The sequence below is a fragment of the Macaca mulatta genome, chromosome 20 (assembly GCF_049350105.2).
Source record: "Macaca mulatta isolate MMU2019108-1 chromosome 20, T2T-MMU8v2.0, whole genome shotgun sequence".
NCBI lineage: Eukaryota > Metazoa > Chordata > Mammalia > Primates > Cercopithecidae > Macaca > Macaca mulatta.
The window spans coordinates 53,240,429-53,258,293 of record NC_133425.1 but is presented as its reverse complement, the minus strand read 5'-3'; the positions used below and the strand labels follow the sequence as shown (position 1 = coordinate 53,258,293).

The window sequence follows — 17,865 nt, the reverse complement described above, 5'->3', positions numbered from 1 at the left end:
ACGAACAAAATGCCAAAGCCGCAGGGAATCTGTTACCCAAGGTCCAGGGGGATCCCGAGGCAGGGCCACTGCCAGCCTGAATTAATTAAATGAGTGGAGCGGGACTGGATTTCAGCCCCACTGATCTCTGAACTGGGTGCCTTTGAGCAGTGCACAGCCTGCACATTCACACACAGTGGCCCTGCTCATAAATCCCCTTTGCAATGCAGTGAGTGATGTGGAGAATTTGGAAGTGTTTCTTGGGGACAGGGCTCACCACTTCTTCCTAAAGGGGACCGTGACCCAGCCAAGGTGAAGGACACCTGAGGATGAGTGAAGGAGGCCGGGAGGGAAATCAGAGAGATAGGTGGAGAGGCAGAACCAGGTGCCTGGGTTTTACCAGAGCCAAGTGGGAGAGGCAGGTCTGAGGCACCCCCCATCCAACTTACCCCAGCCCATGGCGCTCAGCTTGAGCAGGTAGCCAGGGATGTAGGTGCCAAAGACCTCCACCACAAGTCGGTAGAGGTTGTAGCCCTCGAGGCCCATCCAGGAAAGGCAGGCGAGCAGGGAGAAGTGCAGGAAGATGGCGCTGGCTCGGCAGCCAGACTGGGAGCCCGTCAGGGCCACCGGCTCACTGAGCAGGAAGCTCACGTCCAGCAGGAAGACGGCCAGCAGTAGGTTCATGTGCACCTTTATGGTGTAGTCCCGAGGTTTCCTCCTGCACGGCAGGGGCACCCTGGTGGGCCAGTGTGGGAAGGTAGAGAGGGGAGTGTGCCCACAGCTCCTCCAGGAATCCTTCCCAGACTGCCCCCAAATCCGACACACACATGCAATCATACACGCCCCCTATCCTATTCCTGTGGCTGCAGCCAAGCTGTTCCCCACATCCCCCTGTGCACCTACTGTGTGCCCAGCACCCACAGACTCAGGCGCCATGTGCACGTTTAACAGAAGCCTCAGCCAGGCAGAGCGAGGAAGACAAATCAACCACGATAATAAACCAGACACCCCCAAAGTCGGAGAATGCCAAACACTTTGGCATTTTCACCGTGTTGGAGAATCCATGCCGTCCACGTTCTGTGTCTGCCTGTTTGTCTGCACGACTGTGCACCTGTGAGTCTGAGTGTGGGTTGCGCGCATCGGTCTGTCTGAGGTTTGCAAGTCAATGTGTGCACACCCCACCTCTCACCCCCACTCCAGGATTCTACATGGCCCTACAGGGTGGTGCAGAACATGCAGGTCCCAGCATCACCACCCTGGAGTCCCACCCTGCCCTGCCCCTAACTCATGGCACCATCTTGAGCTGGTCCCTTCCCCTTGAGACTCTCAGTTTGCCCATCTGTGAAGTGGGAGAATGGTGCCCTTGTAGGGTCGGGTGAGAGTTACACTGACACAAAGCATCTGACCCAGATAAGGTGCTCAGTTCCTAAGGGTTCCTGTGCTGTGTCCTTGGGCATGTTTGTGGGCAGTTGGCTGTTGAGGACTTCTGCCTCCACCCCCAGCCTTCCGCTGGGCCCATCTCATCACCCACCTGTCCTTCCTCATCACCATTACCTACTTAGTTCCCCGGGGACACAGCTGTGCACACACATGACAGTCATATATGCACACACATGCTTGTGCCCACACATAAATACAGCTTCGCCTTCCTCTCCTCCTTCCTCGTGACTGGGGACAGTGAGAACTGAGGGTGTCTCTTCTCTATCCAAAAGGGTTCAGCACTGAGGGCAAGTGAACCCCAATTTAGGCCAAGTCAAGCACTGACAATCTGACCTCTGCCACTTCCCCACTGTGTGACCTCAGGCAAGTCACTTACCCTCTCTGAGTGTTGCTTCATAGGGCTGTTGTGAGGAAGAACTGAGTTCACACATGCAAAACACTTAGAACAGTGCATGGCACGTGGGAAGTTGGACACACATGTTAAGAATGATCATTATCGCTTTGATATTATTCTGTCCACCCAGTGCTCCCACAAATCTGCTTATTCAAAGGCAGAAATGAAGATTCTTTCCTTTTTTAAATTTTTTGGTTTGCTTTCCTGTCTTACTCTAAGAAAGAAACAGATTCTTAGGGGGACTCCCTCAATTTTAAATGTTGACAATTAGCCGGGTGCAGTGACTCTTGCCTGTAATCCCAGCACTTCGGGGGGCTGAGGTGGGTAGATCACTTGAGGTCAGGAGTTTGAGACCAGCCTGAGCAACATAGTGAAACCCCATCTCTACTAAAAATACACAGGTTAGCCGGGCATGGTGGCGGGCACCGGTAGTCCCAACTACTCAGGAGGCTGAGACAGGAGAATCACTTGAACTCGGGAGGCAGAGGTTGCAGTGAGCCAAGATCGTGCTACTGCACTCCAGCCTGGGTGACAGAGCAAGGCTCTGTCTCACAAAAAATAAAAAAAAAAATTAATAAATAAATAAATAAATAAATAAATAAAATGTTGACAGTTAAAATTTGTAAATGCTATGTTATCCAAACACCACAGATCTGAGGAGGAGATATGGCCACTAGGGGTCAGCATGCTGTACCCGCCACAGCTCCCCTAACCACACACACAGTTCCAAGTCATGCGGGTGGGCCACGACCAGAGGTGTGTGTGGTGCCCTGGCGGAGGTGTGTGCAATGGAGGGTCCCCTCCCCTGTCCCACCCCTTTCAGGCCTCACCTGGAGCAGAGGTAGGCGGCAATGGTGACGACACAGGCCAGGGCAGAGACGACACATCCCACGTAGGAGAGAAGGCTCAGGTAGTGCTTGTGCACGGCATCCACCTCCACCGAGGAGACCTGGCCCCAGGAGACAGATGAGGGCTGGCCTCCATGTCCCCCACCCAACCTGGAGGCTTGCCCTGCATGAGGGGCTAACCTGGGGCCCCTGGTGGGCCTCAGAAGCCTAAGAACCCCCTCTCCCAACTGAGCAGAATGTGTCCCATGAATGCATATTTCTGGAGTGGGGGCGTCTTTCGATTTGACCACATTCTCAAGGGGCTTCCTGACCCACAGAGGCCAAGAACCTTTCATGAGAGAACCCCTATTCTGTCCTGGCACTGATGATTCTTCTACAACATTGAACATGGGAATAGGTTTCCTGTGAGGTAACCAGATTCCCACACCCAGGGGTGTTCAAGCCCCAGGTGGATACCCACAGGCAGAATCCTGCAGTCCTGGGAGCATGAATTCTGCAGTGTTGGGGGTACTAGAGGCCACCTCAGGGGCATCATTAGAAACACTCCTGGCCCCAGCACTGCCAAATCAGAACTCCAGGTGAGGGCCAGGAATCTGCATTTTAGCACACACCAAAATTTGGGAATAAAGAGCAGGGTCTGTACGAACCAGCTCTTTCACTGACTAGCTGGTGGCCATGGGTAAATTGCTTAACCTCTCTGAGCCTCCATTTCCTCATCTATAAAATGGGACAACAATAGAAGCTACGTTGGAGAGCTGTTATGAGGAATAAATGACTTAATATATGAAAAGTGCTTGCACAGAACAAGCACACGGCCTGGGGCGTGAGTGCAGGGCGGGAGCGGGGACCCTCACCATCAACACTGCAAAGTAGGTCAAGTGGTTGCAGAAGCAGGATGTTTGGGTTTCTCTCCTGACGGTCTCACACCCAGCACTGCTCCAACGCCCCGGGTTGCTCACTGAGGAGGGGACGGCATGGGGCTCCAATCAAGTCCAGTCCTCCAGGACCCCACTGTGCCCACCCCCAAAAGCACGACTGTGTCATTCTTCCGCCCGGCCTACTCATAGCCTGCTATTGCTCTCTCTTCAAAGTCCACCTTTCTCCAGGAAGCCCTCGGTGATTAACCCCACCTCCACCACCCCCCAGGACTCCATTTCTCTTTCAGATACTTGTCCAGCCCTGAGACCCCTGCATACTCACATGTCGGGTCTTCAACCCAGAATACACATTGCAGAGTCACATTCTTCTGTAGGGACAAGAAAGAAGGAGAGTGGCTTCTGTTACACTCCCCCCTGCTTTACGGGCCAGGCAGAGGAAGCCTAGAACACAGTCAAGCCACCACCTGCCCCATTTGGACCTGACTGGCTGGAGCCCTCAATCAGGCAATCGTTTCGTTATAAAGACAAATGAGTCTGGAGGGAGGGAGAGGAAAGGGCGATATGGCCGAGGGGCGCTTGTCCCCTCGATGGCTGGTCCCCACTCACCGGCTGTGGCTGGTGCTGGAAGGTGAGCACCACGGGCTCCGTGAGGTTGGCTACTTTGGTATTCTGCACCACAATCCCCAAGACCTTCTCACCCAGGACTTGGCTGGAATTCTTGTCCTAGATACATGGGGTTAGGGGAAGAGCGTAGGGAGGGAGTTCAGGGCTGAGAAGAAGGGCCCAGAAGCCCCTTACTCTCTCTAGATAACTCTCTCTCCCAGCACATTGCCTTGAGATGCTGCATCTCCCTCTGGAACCAATTTTGCCCGTGTAGTCATTTACACCATAGTCAGAAGAACATTGCTTAGCCCTCTCACAGGGAGATTTGTACATTGCAGTGCAATTTCTAACTTTACAAGGAAAGGCTTTGACTCCCAGAGGAAGGAGCTCATCTGCACGCCTTCTTTCCACCTCTGTCAGAAAAAATCTGCTTTCTCCTGGGAGGCATGAGGACTCCATACCTGGAACAGGGCTTGGCTGCTGAAGTCCACCAGGAGGAGTCTCTTCTCAGCCTCCCCTCTCCGGCCTTTCGTCCTCTGGAAGAGTGTTCGAGGCAGCAGCACCGAGTACTCCAAGATCTCGCTCTGCTCCTGCTGCAGAGGTCCCTTCAGGGCTCAGCCAAATGTGGATCCCCAGATCCGTGCCCCCCGCCCCAGCACACACACACCCCCATCCATCCCTTCCTTGACACCGCCACTTCTAAGCCTATTTCTTCAGGAAGTCAAGCCTGACTCATGACAGCCCTCCTCATCCCTCTCTTCCTTGCTACCAGCTCTGGCTGGGGAGTCTTGTGGTTAGAATCCAGGACTCCAGGGCAAATAGCCCTGGGAGAACCACGTGGTTCTGTTCTGTTGTCTGGGGCTTCAGATGCCAGCTCTGCCTACAGCAGCCAAGTGGGGGATGGCCATGTGGGCGGTGTGGGTGGTTCCCAGCTAACCATAGCCACTCAGGGAGCAGTCTCAATACGGGGGTGTGGCTGGGTGTAGTGGCTTACGCCTGTAATCCCAGCACTTTGGGAGGCTAAGGCGGGAGGACTGCTTGAACCCAGGAAGCCAAGACCAACCTGGACAACATAGCAAGACCCTGTCTTTACAAAAATAAAAAATATTTTTTGAGACAGAGTCTCGCTCTGTTGCCCAGGCTATAGTGCAGTAGCATAATCTCGGCTCACTGCAACCTCTGCCTCCCGGGTTCAAGCGATTCTCCTGCCTCAGCTTCCCGAGTAGCTGGGATTACAGGCACATACTACCATGCCCAGCTAATTTTTGTATTTTTAGTAGAGACAGGGTTTCACCATGTTGGCCAGGCTGGTCTCGAACTCCTGACCTCAAGTGATCTGCCTGCCTCGGCCTCCCAAAGTGCTGGGATTACAGAAGTGAGCCACTGCACCTGGTCTTACAAAGAATTTTTTCAAGCCAGGTGTGGTGGCAAGCCTGTAGTCCCAGCTGCTCACGAGGCTGGAGTGGGAAGATTGCTTGAGACCAGGAGTTCGAGGCTGCAATGAGATATGATTACCCCACTGTACTCCAACCTGGGTGACAGAGCAAGACCTTGTCTCGAAAAAAAAAAGGGGGTGCACGGACAGGCGTTTAGGGGCTGCTCTTCTGTTCACATGGGTGGCCCCAGGAGACTGGTATAGGAAGCAGGTCCTGCCGCTGTGCCCACGCAGGGTCCTCAATCCCACGGTTGAGCTACTGACTGAGGATGGCTATCCTCGGGCCTGGAACCTTCTCAGGAGGCCCCAGGGAGAGACTGCAGGGGCACTGAGCTTCAGGGAGTGCTCACAGCCCCCACCTCCTGCCAGCCCCAGCCCAGCCCGCATCTGACCTCCTGCCGGGAGTGGATATGCAGGTCCTGGAGGCCAGCTGTGGGCTGGAGCTTCCACACCGTGGCGTTGACCCGGTCCTCCTCGAAGGACACCGTGTCCCCCATGAATCTCACAGAGGTCAGCTTCGATTCCAAGCTCTGCAACTGCCTGGCAGGGAGGAGAAAGCAGCGGTGATGGTGGGGAGGGGGCTGGGCCAGCAGGGAGACTGAGGCAGGAGGAGGAGACACTCAGACAGAGACACAGGGAAGGGGCAGAGGCAGAGGCAGAGAGAGGGGCTGGGTGGGCAGGAGAGAGTGGAGAGCAGACAAAAGAGAAAAGCAGGCAGCTGTGTGCATGAGGGAGAGAAAGAATGAGCTGGGGGTGGGGTCAGGCAAAGGAGGCGGGGGGCCTGGGAGCCACAGGAAAGGAGAGCAATGGGGTGGTGGGGGCTGTCCTGGGACTCCGCACTGTGGATTCGGGCCCAGCTCTGCCTGTGCCAACCCACTCCGTGGCCTTAGAGCGGCTCTGCCATCTCTGAGCCTTGGTCTGCTGGGCTGTACCATGGACCACCTGTCCCTTCTTTACGTGAGGGAGGAGGGCTTGGGATGGTGGATGCAATGTTGGTTAATGACTCAGACGGGAGAGGAGCTCAGCCTGGGGGGCTTGTGTTGACTCCCAAAAGGTGGAAAGATCAATCAAGGAAGCATTCCAGTCCCAGGGAAGGCCTCGCAGTGGCCCCCCGCTCCAGGTCTCCGCCATGCCCAGGTCCAGATCTCTGATGCCTTCCTGGTTCCCCTCACAGCCCCAGGTGCCACACTTACTGGCTGGCAGGGGTGCCCGAGGGCCTCCTCGAGGCCTTCTGGGGATGCTTCAGGAACTGGCTGAGCAGCTGGAGGTCCCTTTTGAGCTCGCACATGTCCACCGAGGCATTGTGAGCAGCTGTGTGGGGAGGACCTGGGGGAGGGGTGGACAGGCCCCCGCCGAGGCTGCTGACTCAGGCCCCAGGACCCTCCCATTCTGCCCCCTGCCACCCTGACAAGACTCTGAATGCCTCGATCTTGACTTTATAGAGGGGAAACTGAGGCTCCAAGAAGTAGAGTGGACTCTGCCAAGGTCACTCAGATGAGGCCAGCCTGTGGGGGCTGTGTCTTACAGAACCCGCCAGCAACGCCAGCCCCAGTGGGATGGGGTGGGATGCGCCTTGCTCAGCCCCCTCTGCAGGCGCCCTCAGCTACACACACGGAGCAGGGAGGGTCCAGCCAGGCCTCCTTAGGAGGGATGTGGGGGGCTTGGTGGTTTGGTGGTGGTTCCTGGGACTCCACACCCACCAGCCTCCCTGACTCCAGGCTCGGGCCCCTCTGCCCAGGTAGCCTGCACTCAAAGGCGGCCAACTGACGTATCTCCAGGGATTAGCTGGGAGTCAGATGAGGAAGACAGACACTGGGGGTTAGAGAGTATACTTTCTGTGCCACTGAGGAAGGCAGGCCCTGGGTAGCCACATCTTTTGAACGCATAACCCAGAAAGCCTGGGTTTTAGGCGATTTGAAATCCCTGGTCCATGTTTTTTAAAAACCCTCTACAGGTCAAACAAGACCAGGCTCAGTCTGGTCTTCAGAATGCCAATTTGCAACTAGGACCAACTTTGGCCTAAATCCTCCCAGGTTGCAGGGCAGAATCCCAGCCTGGCGTGTGGAGACCCCCCGACCACTGATTGGCCTGGCCCTGCCAGTTGCACTGGACATAGTCAGTTAGCCTGTTACACTAACACAATCAAAGTGCTGTGCCCTCCAGCCCTGAAAGCCCTGCCTCAAACTCGAGGTGCTGGAAAGACATGAAAACCCCCCAGTAAACCTTCAAGCTGCTTCTGATGCTCCTCCTTTCCTGGCCACCGTTCAGCATTTAATGGTGCTGAATGGCAGTGGCCACATGGAACCTGTCACACTCAAAGGGGAAGATGCAGCTTCTGGACCTCAGAGTCAGCCTCACTGCTTTCCTGACCTTTGACCTCTCGTGCTCCGCCCCTCACCCCCACCCCACTCCAATCAGCTGCTGGGTTCAAATCCTGGCTCTCCCATTGGCTAGCTGTGCAGCTTTAGGCAGCCTCTCTGTGCCCCAGTTTCCTCCTCTGTGAAAGGAAATAAACAGTCTACACTGATGCTGAGGAAGAATTTTTCCCCTGGCTCTTGATCTTCAGTCCCTTTCCAGTCTCTGCTCTCCCATCCTGTTCAGACCTCATCCTCCTTCACCAAGACCTTCTCTGCAGCCTCAGGATGGGCCCTTGCCCCTCCATCCTCACCCCTGCCTGCCCACAAAGTGACCATCAAGAGACAGTGGGGCCAAGCACAGTGGTTCATGCCTGTTATCCTAGCACTTAGATCACACTCCTCCCCTCCTCAGATACCTTCATTGGCTCCCCAGTGCCTGTGAGCAAAGTTCAGGCTTCCTGATCTGACATTGCGAGCCCAGTCCACTTTGCGTTTTGCCTTCCTTGCCTCCAGACCACTGCCCAGTTATTCCCTCTGCCTGGAAGTTATTCCCTCTTGCCTTACTGTGGAAGGAGAAGGTGAAGTTGGAGGCACTGGGCAGGCTGATGTTCTGAGGGCTCCACCAGGAGGTGACAGAAGTGGCGAACAGCGGGGGCCCCTGGGCCAGGCTCTCCTCCTGGTGCTGGAAGCAGAGGAGGCTAGAGGCTTGGTCACTCAGCAAGAAGTCATGCTTGCCATAGAGAAGATGCAATCTCCCAGCATGTCGGTCCCAGTAGAGGCAGAAATGGTAGAGGCCCCTGGGGTGAGGGAAGGATCGGGAAGCAGGGTGGGCTTCCGGGAAGGGGGCATGGACTGTGAGGGCCTCCTCGGAGTTCTCGATGGAGATGCGCAGGTCTGGCGTGAATTTGTAGTGGAGGCTGCTAATGTGTGTCTGGTTCCGCTGGCTGCAGAAGCGAAAGTCTTCCCTGTGGCCCCTGCCGTGGGCACCTGAGGAGGCAGAGGCTGCAGATGGGACCCTGTGGCAGGGGCTGACCAGAGGCATGGAAGGGGACAGGACCTACGCTGAGTACATATGAACTTGGAGCCTGAGACTCACACACATTCCAAGGGTCTACAAAAATGTATTAGTCTTTCCCGCTTAAAACTTATCAGCATCAAACTATAAAACAAGGAAACTGAAAACAAATAGTAATTTCAAAGGCAAAACATACTCTTAACAGCAATGAAGTATTTAATGAGGCCATGGCTGCCATAGACGGTTGTGCAGGTGGTACACTGCACAAGAATGCTCTGGCTGCAAAGGTGAGTGGGACCAGGACCCCATCCAGGTTCCATACCCTAAGCTGTGCACTGCGGGGCTGCACCTGCCAGAAGAAAGGAGTGTCTTTTTCTTTTCTCCAAGGTACCCTCTACTAGCTGAGATGTACCTGCCTAAAGGAGTTAGCATGTATGCCGTCAGCCACCCTAGGCACAGGGACTTTTTAACATAAGTTCCAACAGCCCAGGGGAGCCCTGGGAAGACTTGCCTTGGACCAGGAAGAGCAGACTCAGCAGGAACAGTGTCGTCTGCAGCAGCGACTGGGCAGTCATTTTCCTCCCACAGAGTCACTCTTGGAAGTCACCACCTGGAAAAGGCCAGGAGTGTTAGCTGGGAGTGTGGCCTGTGTGGCGGTTGGGCTGGCCCTGCAGAAGAGGAGGCCAGTGTGGCATGGATGTGGGAGGTGAGGTGAGGAGGCAAGTGTGGAAACAGCCCATAGACCTCTCCAGTGCAGCCAGAAGCTGATCATCAAGAGGCAGTGAGGCCAGGCGCGGTGGCTCATGTCTATAATCCCAGCACTTTGGAAGGCCAAGAAAGGTGGATCGCTTGAGCACAGGAGTTCAGACCAGCCTGGGCAACATAGTGAGACCCTATCTCTACAATAAATAAAATTAGCCAGGCATGGCGGTGCATGCCTGTGGTCCCAGCTACTAGGGAGGCTGAGGTGGAAGGATCACTTGAGCCCAGGAGGTCGAGGCTACAGTGAACTATAACTGTGCCACTGCACTCCAGCCTGGGTGACAGAGTGACACCCTGCTTTAAAAAAAAAAAAAAAAAAAAAGATGCACAGACGGAGAACCTGAGGCCCATGTGGTTAAGTGACTTGCCCAAAAATGCTTCCAAGGCCAGGGGCTTTCCCTGCCTGGTCAGGACTGTAGTGCCTGGCAGGGAACCTGTGGCCCTGGCACTTGTAGAGTTGCCAGAAGGCTTGGCCCTCCCTATGACCAGCTAGCCCTGTGGCAGAGCTGGATGCCCACAAACACAGACAGAACCTCATCCTGTGTGGCACAGCAGCTGGCCACAGCTGCCATCTGAGTTTGAGAGAAACCAAGGCGGACTTTCAGAGTCCAACTAGTTCCAGTCTCAGTTCCACCTTTTACCTGTTGCAGGACCTTGTGTAAGTCACTCAAAATCGGGCTAATCATAGTGCCTCCCTCTTGAACCCAGAGTGACGGTGTGATCTTGTCTAGAATCTGGTGTGAGTGCTCTACCTAGAACCGTCACCACCTTGCCCCTCCAGGCCCGGAGGGAACACAGACAAAAGGGGGTTCCCAGAGTTCTCCCCAGCTACCTCCCTATCATCATTCCTGAGACCTAGCTCAGAGGACACCTCCTTCAGGAAGCCCTTCTCAACTCCCTCCAGTGTCAGTCCCAGCCTCCTTTGGTTCCCACCACTGGCCGAAGCCCCTCCCACCCCCTCTAGCCTCCTCCAGGTAGTGGGAGACGGTGCATTCCCTCCTCCTTGGTCAGCCAGGGAGCACCTGATCCATCTCTGTGGGCAGGCCCTGGTTGTACAGAGGTTGCCGGATAAAGGCTGTGGGGATGGACAGTGAAGGAACTAAAGGATCGATGCATCCGCGACGCCCTCTACAGGAGCCAGGGGGAAGGGCGCTTCCTATCATGACCACCAGGGGGCGCCAGTTCCCAGGGCCCGGAGCATCTGGAACAGCAAAGGGACCAGGGTCTCTGCTGGGGACAAGGACTCGGTATTGCCCCGCCCTGGCAAGGACGGAGCACATCTGACCCCCCAAGCTCTCCATTAGCTGAGCGGCTACTATCTGCCAGCCTCTGTGTTGACCCGTCCCACCCCCACATCTGCACTGATTCTCACTCCAGCCCAATGAAGTGGGCACTGCTATTGATCCATTGCACAGATGGAGAACCTGAGGCCCATGTGGTTAAATGACTTGCCCAGAAATGCTCCTGAGGCCAGGGGCTTTCCCTGCCTGGTCAGGACTGTAGTGCCTGGCAGGGAACCTGTGGCCCTGGCACTTGTAGAGTTGCCAGAAGGCTTGGCCCTCCCTATGGCCAGCTGGCCCTGTGGCAGAGCTGGATGCCCACAGACACAGACAGAACCTCATCCTGTGTGGCACAGCAGCTGGCCACAGTGACAGAGGCACTCATGGGCCACAAGCCAGAGAACACACATGGAGTCTGAGTTTGAGAGAAACCAAGGAGGACTTTCAGGAAGAGGTGGCTTTTGAACCGAATAATTGAGAGCAGCATTAAAAGCAGGAGTGTCCCAGGCAGGAGCTCGGTGTCTCCTTCCTGGGCCAGTCCTCCCTCAAATAAACCTGGCCCCTTCGATCATGAGCCTATCCCCTGTGTCCCACCATGTGAAATGGAACCTCAATTTCTCAGGCCTCGTCAATTCAGTCATAGGTCAAATAGGCTCAGCATCTTGCCCTGGTGGCATCACAGGGCCCTTTGAGAAGAAGGATGTGGAAGTGTTTTAGGGAAGGGCACCATTTCCCAGGTTGTGATTTGTAAGCATTTTGATTCCTTTTGAAACTGCCTCCTGCCACCTCCGACCAGCGGAAGGAAACCCAACATCTGGGGACAAGGACTCCCAGACCCCTTCTTTCCTTCTGCTTCCTGTCAGTCTCTGTTGCTGTCCCGCTCTGATTGTCAGTCCAAATGCCACTTTCTCCAAGCAGCCCCTCACTGCTACCACCAGTCTCCACCTGTAAACTCGAAGCTGACAAATCATTTGGAGAATCTGAATCCAAGGCCCAAAGAGGGCCAGTGACCTACTGAGGTCACACAGCAAGCAAGGAAGGAACTGGCCAGAATCCATGCCTCTCCCTGGCTTACTGACCTTCAAAGTGAGCCTTCACTACCAGTAGCATGGCTGAAGGACAGAGCAGAACCACTGCCTCACTTCAGCCCTCCTGGATTGGCCCTTGAGAGTAAAGGAGGGGAGTACAGGTAGTGAGCTCCCCATCATTGGTAGGAAACAAGTGAAGTGACATGGGGTTCCATGGAAGAAATCCAAACACACACAAGGGACCAACTGTCCCCACCACTTCCTGACTCATCCCCACTCCACCTCAGCTGTTTGAACAACTACTCCAAGGTGGACAGCTCTGGCTCCATCAACATGCTTTAGGCTTGATGGGGAGGGGCTGCCTGGCTTCCTTTAACCTAAGGGGTAGACTCTAGAGCCAGACTGCCTGGGTTCAAATCCTGACTCCCTCACTAGCTGTGTGTCCTTGGGCTAGTTACTCACCCTCTCTGGGCCTCGCTTTCCTCACTTGTAAAGAAGAATAAAGAAATCAAGCTCACCTCAAAGGTCATTGTGAGAATTAAAGAATTGATGCCTGTAAAGGGCTTAGAGGCAGGCGCCGTGAGTCTCAGCTAAGTAGCTCTACTTTCGAAATAGCTCAGCCCCTGGGCCTGTCACAGGCCCCTCCTCCCTGTTTCCCTCTCTTCCTTGCGGCCCCCAGCAGCCAGCTCACCCACCGGAGCACCTTGAGGGGAAATTCTTAGAGCATGAAGCTTCCTTTCCGGGAGAGTGCAATGGAAGGCCGAAACCCCACCCAGAAAACTTCCCTCCTCCAGACGCCCACTGGGGCAGGAGAGCTGGGCTGGGGACAAGGAAGTCGCCACGCAGATGGGGCCAGGGGGCACTGTCCCGCTTGTCTGCTTAGCGCCCTTCCTTCATCCCTGCCTATGCCACCCCTCCAGGTCTGCCCCCCACACGCACAGCTGCCAGCTGCCCACCACCCACCCAGGCACCAGGGATGTAGCATGAGTCTCCGCACAGACCCCTGGGACCTGACCTGTCTCTGCCTCTGGAGCTGCAGAAGCCCAGCGCTACAGGGCCTCAGCCATCAGGCGCTCAGTACCAAGCACGGCCCCACAGGCGAGGGCCTTGCCTTGGCTCACACAGAGCTAGAGGGAGTAGCTGAGCAGGGGGCATTCTAGCAACATCCCCACAATGATAATGTCAGTGGCGACGTCCGTGGTATCACACCAAACCCTCAGAACCACCCTGTGATGCCGGTCCCACTGCTACCATTTTACAGATGCAGACACTGAGGCTGGGGAAGGCTGTGTGTTCTGAGATCACATGGGCATGGTGCCAAGCCTCCCCCTCCTTGTAGAGCTGGCATTGGTAAAGGCCCCGGAGACGTACATCCTTTCCAACCCCCTGGCTTTAGAATCCCCCCAAAGGGAAGGAGAGGAGAATGGGGAGTAGCACAGAGAATCCAGCCTGGGAGAGAGGGTGCTGGGGCTGAGGCCCAGGGAAGCCGCTGCCACCCCCAGCTTCCAGAGCAGCCGCCCTTGACTTCAGACCTTCCGTAAACACACACAGGACAGAACAGGCCGGTCCAACCTGACACAATGGGGGCCACATCATGGGGTTCCCCAAGGACCCAACAGAGTGGAGGATGGCCGGAGTTTGTCTGAGACCCCACCCCACCCCCAGCCCATCCCCTGCCCCACCCCCAGGGCTCCAGCTCCAGACCTAGCTCAGCCCTGCCCCTCTGCACGGTGGGCAGGGGGGACCCACGGCTCACTTTCTCCCAGGGGGCCTGAGTCACTTCCGTGTGGAGCCACGAGTCACCGCTGCCCAGGCCAAGCTCCTGGAAAACCCATTTCCTCGGAGGATGGAGGTGGAAGTTGAGTGGACAGGACCTGGATGGCTCTGGGATTAACCCTTCCCAGGCAGGCGCCTCTCTGCCGTCTCCTGCCGGGAAGACTCACGAAGCTGGCCGTCCACTGCTTCCTTCTTCCCTTTACACACAGCGGCCACTGCCCGCCCCTGAGCACAGGCATCCCATCCCCAGACCTTTGCCCCTTGCTGTCCCTTTGCCTTGGATAACACCTAGCCCTGTGACATTCCACTCATCTTTGAGACGAGCTGAGACAAGTCGTCCCCATGAAGCCTCAGCTACCCGTCCATTCCTTGCCAAAAGTAACCCGTGTTCCTGCCGGCCCACAACCCACCCTCAACATGACACGCTCCCCCATTGCCACAGATGCTCACATCAGAGGCTCCCAAGCCTGCCGGTGCTCAGACCTCCCCCTGGGAGTGAGCTAAAATGCAGATACACAGTCCTGGCCCACAGAGGGTCCGATGGGGTGGGCTTGGGAGCTTGGCTGTAACAAGCATCCCGTTGATCAACACACTGCAGGCTTGGGAACCAGGGGCTTATGAACCAGAGATAGGCACCAGCAGCCCTGGTTTAGAGATGGTCAGAGAGGGGAGGGACTAGCGACGCATCCCTCAGCTGCTAGATGGCAGGGCCTGGACTCGGGGCCAGGGCAGCCTGCGTTCCAGCACCGCCTCTTCCCTGCCCTGTGACGCGGACCCATCAGGCTCCTCTGTGGCTCCCCTAGCATTTAGCAGGGCCCTGGAAGGGGCCTCCTGAAAGACATCAGGAGAAGGGCAGGCATCGGGTGGGGGGTGGCGGGGTGGGAAGGGAGTCAAGGAGGGAGGAACGAGGGAGACCCGGAGGCGATCTCCAGGTTCCAGCCTAGTCTTGCCCACCTGGAGGACTTCCCCTCAAATTGATCCTCGCTGGGAGAGGCAGATGGGAAGGTCCCAGCTCAACTTCCACTGCCCCAGCTCCCCTCCCGTCCGCAGCTGCTCTCCCGTGGGCTGCTGGGGCACAACACGGAGCTGCTGAGCCTTTGGAAGCAAGAATTTGGCCTGGGAGAATCGGGGGGGCAGGGTGAGGATGAACTCCTGCCAGTTACACAGGCATGTGGGTGTGCACGAGTGTGTGTGCCCGTGCATGAGTGTGTGTGTGCACGAGTGTGTGTGGCTGTGCATGAGTGTGTATGTCCATGAGTGTGCCTGTGTGTGTGCATGAGTGTGCGTGTGTGTGTGCGCATGAGTGTGTGTGCCCGTGCATACATAGTGACCCAGGGGGCCAGGAGGAGAAAGCAAGAGAAGGCTGGCAGCATCACAGAGGAGGCAAGTTAGCTCTGCAGAGGAGGAACGAGGCAGCCGCTCAAACAGACTTCAAAGCTGGGGAGGGGACAGGGAGGGCGGGGAACAGTGTGAAGAGCAGGGCTCTTGCAGGTGCTTCCTCCATGGTGGGTGGGGTGGCGTCTGAGAGGACCCTCCCTCCAACGGTTTCCAAACGTTTTTTATAAAAGTAAATCTTACTTGGAAATAGCATGTACCCAACAGCTCAAAGGAGACGCCCCTGTCAGATCCAGGTGGCACTCAGGGCCACGCCCCACTCCCAGCCCAGCCCCCTAGCCCCTCAGCCGCGCCCATGGGTCCTGGGATAACAGCTTGCAAAGGCCGAACCACTCCCCTCCCCCATTCCCACTCCCCAAGTGAATGACTGAAGTCCAAGTTAGGTGACCACAGAGAGCTCCCCAGCAGGGGTGTTCCAGGATCACTGGCGGAAGCAGAGTGACTTCAGTTTTCAGGAATTTTCCTACAATAAAGGAGAATAAAATGAAGCAAGCTGCCTGCCTCGGAGCTAGCGGGTGCCCAGGCCTGACCTGCTCACTGCCCAGGGTGAGGCTCATACTCTTACACCAGACCTGCTGGACACCCCCCCACACCGCCAGCTCAGGTCTCACTGTCCCGGTAGCTTCTGGTCCAGCCAAGTCCTTAGGCCACAAGACCCTCTGCCTGCCCAGACACACCCTGTGGGGAGACTGACAAAGGGGAGAAGTCGGGGCACTCCCTGCCAGCCTGAGAGGGAAGGACCCGCTCATGGGAAGGGACTCTGAGTCCTCCCAGAGAGTCAGTTGTCCAAAGCCAGCTGCCCTTGTGCCTCCCGTATGTGGAACTGGGCATTTACTTAAGAGGCCTCAGAGAAGCCAACATATAGTCACTCAGCCAGGAAGGAGCCTGGCCTTGGATGCTCCCACCTCCAAGCCTTTGCACACACTGGTCCTCCTCCCTGTGATGCCAGCCTTGTGACATATCTGTGAGAGTCCCAGTGCCCTGGCCTCAGGCCCCCACATCCTCCCAGTCCCCATGCCTGGCAGGATGACAGATGATGAGTGGGACTAAACAGGGGTCCTATCTGGTGCAGTGAAAAGAGCCCTGGAATCCAGGGAGATTCTAAGAGGAGAGGGAGGATCACAGCTTCCACTCACCAAGTGCTCAATTAGCCGCTGGCATCCTGCAAAGCACTTGGCAAAAAATTAATTGTTCAATCCTCACAATAACCCTAACAGCAGAGCCCGTGAATCATGCAATCCTCGCAGCAACTCGGTGAAGCAAATGCTATCAGTGTCCCCACTTTAAAGACAGGGAAACTGAAGCCCAAAGAGGTTAAGTTATGCCCAAGATCACACAGCAAATAAGCAGCCGAGCCGGGACTCAAACTCAGGTCCGCCTAACCTCTGAGCCCAAACTTTCAGCCACTGTGGTCTTTTGAGTTCTTTCTCTTCTCTGGGACTCAGTCTCCCCATCTTTACCATGAGGTAACTTGCCAAAGCACTTTCAGGGAGCACTAGTCCCCATATTAGAGAAAGGGTTCAGGGTCATACTTTCTCTTGTATATTAGCATATCAAAGGCCCTGATAAGTCCTGCAGGAAAGAAACCCATAAAGCTTGGTTGGGAGTTTCCCAGCCCAACATGAAGGTAGAGCCTTTTTTGCATGGACCCCTGTTATCAACACGGAGAAAAGCTCTCAGAAATCTCGTCGCCACACAGAAGCCTGCCAGCACCTCCAGCCCCCTCCCCCCTCTTCCCCTTTGAGCTGTCCCAAAGGTCATTAGCTAGCATGAGATGAGCTAGAGGAGATACTTAGGCACTCCCCAGGGCCACTCATCATCATCCCTGACACTTCCAGGAAAGAGGTCCCTGGTGAGCCTGGGGTATATTCGGGCCTATCCCACCTCCCTTCGGCTGGCAGCACCAGCTTGTGGGGAAAAGGGCACTGCCAGGGCTGTCCCCAGGTGCGCCATTCCATTAAAGTTGGCCGTGGCCAGCTGGGCTTGCGACTTCATCTCAAGCAGCTAAGACACTCAGGATGTTGGAAAAGAGAGAGAAAGAATATGAGGATGCAAGAATTTTAGGAGATGAGAATCAAAGCCTCTTAGAATTTCGGAATTCAATCCAGGCGTGGTGGTGCGTGCCTGTAGTACCAGCTACTTGGGAGGCTGAGGCAGGAGGATTGCTTGAGCCCAGGAGTTTGAGGCTGCAGTGAGCTATGATCGTGCCACAGTACTCAAGCCTGGGTGACAGAGTGAGATCTTGTCTCTAAATACAAATTAATAAAAAAAAAAAAAAGAAGAAGAAGAAGAAGAAGAAGAAGAATTTTGGAGGCCAGGCACGGTGACTCATGCCTGTAATCCCAGCACTTTGGGAAGCCAAGGTGGGCAGATCACTTGAAGTCAGGAATTTGAGACCAGTCTGGCCAAAACAGTGAAACCCTATCTCTAAACAAACAAACAAACAAACAAACATTACTGGGCATGGTGGCACATGCCTGTAATCCCAGCTACTCGGGAGGCTGAGGCATGAGAATCACTTGAACCCGGGAGGTGGAGGTTACAGTGAGCTGAGATCACACCACTGCACTCCAGCCTGGGCGACAGAGCAAGACCCTGTCTCAAAAAAACAAACAAACAAACAAACAAAACTTTTAGAATTGATTGAAGAGACTTAGAACCTAAAGGAAAAACAG

The 17,865-nt window shown here is 55.6% G+C and overlaps 1 protein-coding gene across 51 annotated transcripts in view; it reads right to left on the bottom strand.

Annotated features, from left to right (window-relative positions):
• The window catches only part of ADGRG1 (adhesion G protein-coupled receptor G1), a 55,017-nt gene that overhangs the window by 16,250 nt on the left and 20,902 nt on the right, over window positions 1-17,865 (bottom strand). For 6 of the 51 annotated variants that reach the window (XM_015126169.3, XM_015126168.3, XM_015126170.3 and 3 more), the window contains exons 2-11: window positions 9,461-9,559; window positions 8,499-8,921; window positions 6,771-6,903; window positions 5,970-6,117; window positions 4,604-4,735; window positions 4,146-4,262; window positions 3,862-3,907; window positions 3,516-3,619; window positions 2,644-2,762; window positions 429-715 (exon numbers count right to left, since the gene is read on the bottom strand). In XM_015126169.3, coding sequence (XP_014981655.2) covers window positions 429-715; window positions 2,644-2,762; window positions 3,516-3,619; window positions 3,862-3,907; window positions 4,146-4,262; window positions 4,604-4,735; window positions 5,970-6,117; window positions 6,771-6,903; window positions 8,499-8,921; window positions 9,461-9,524 — 1,573 coding nt within the window. In that variant the 5' untranslated portion in view covers window positions 9,525-9,559. 51 annotated transcript variants of the gene reach the window in all.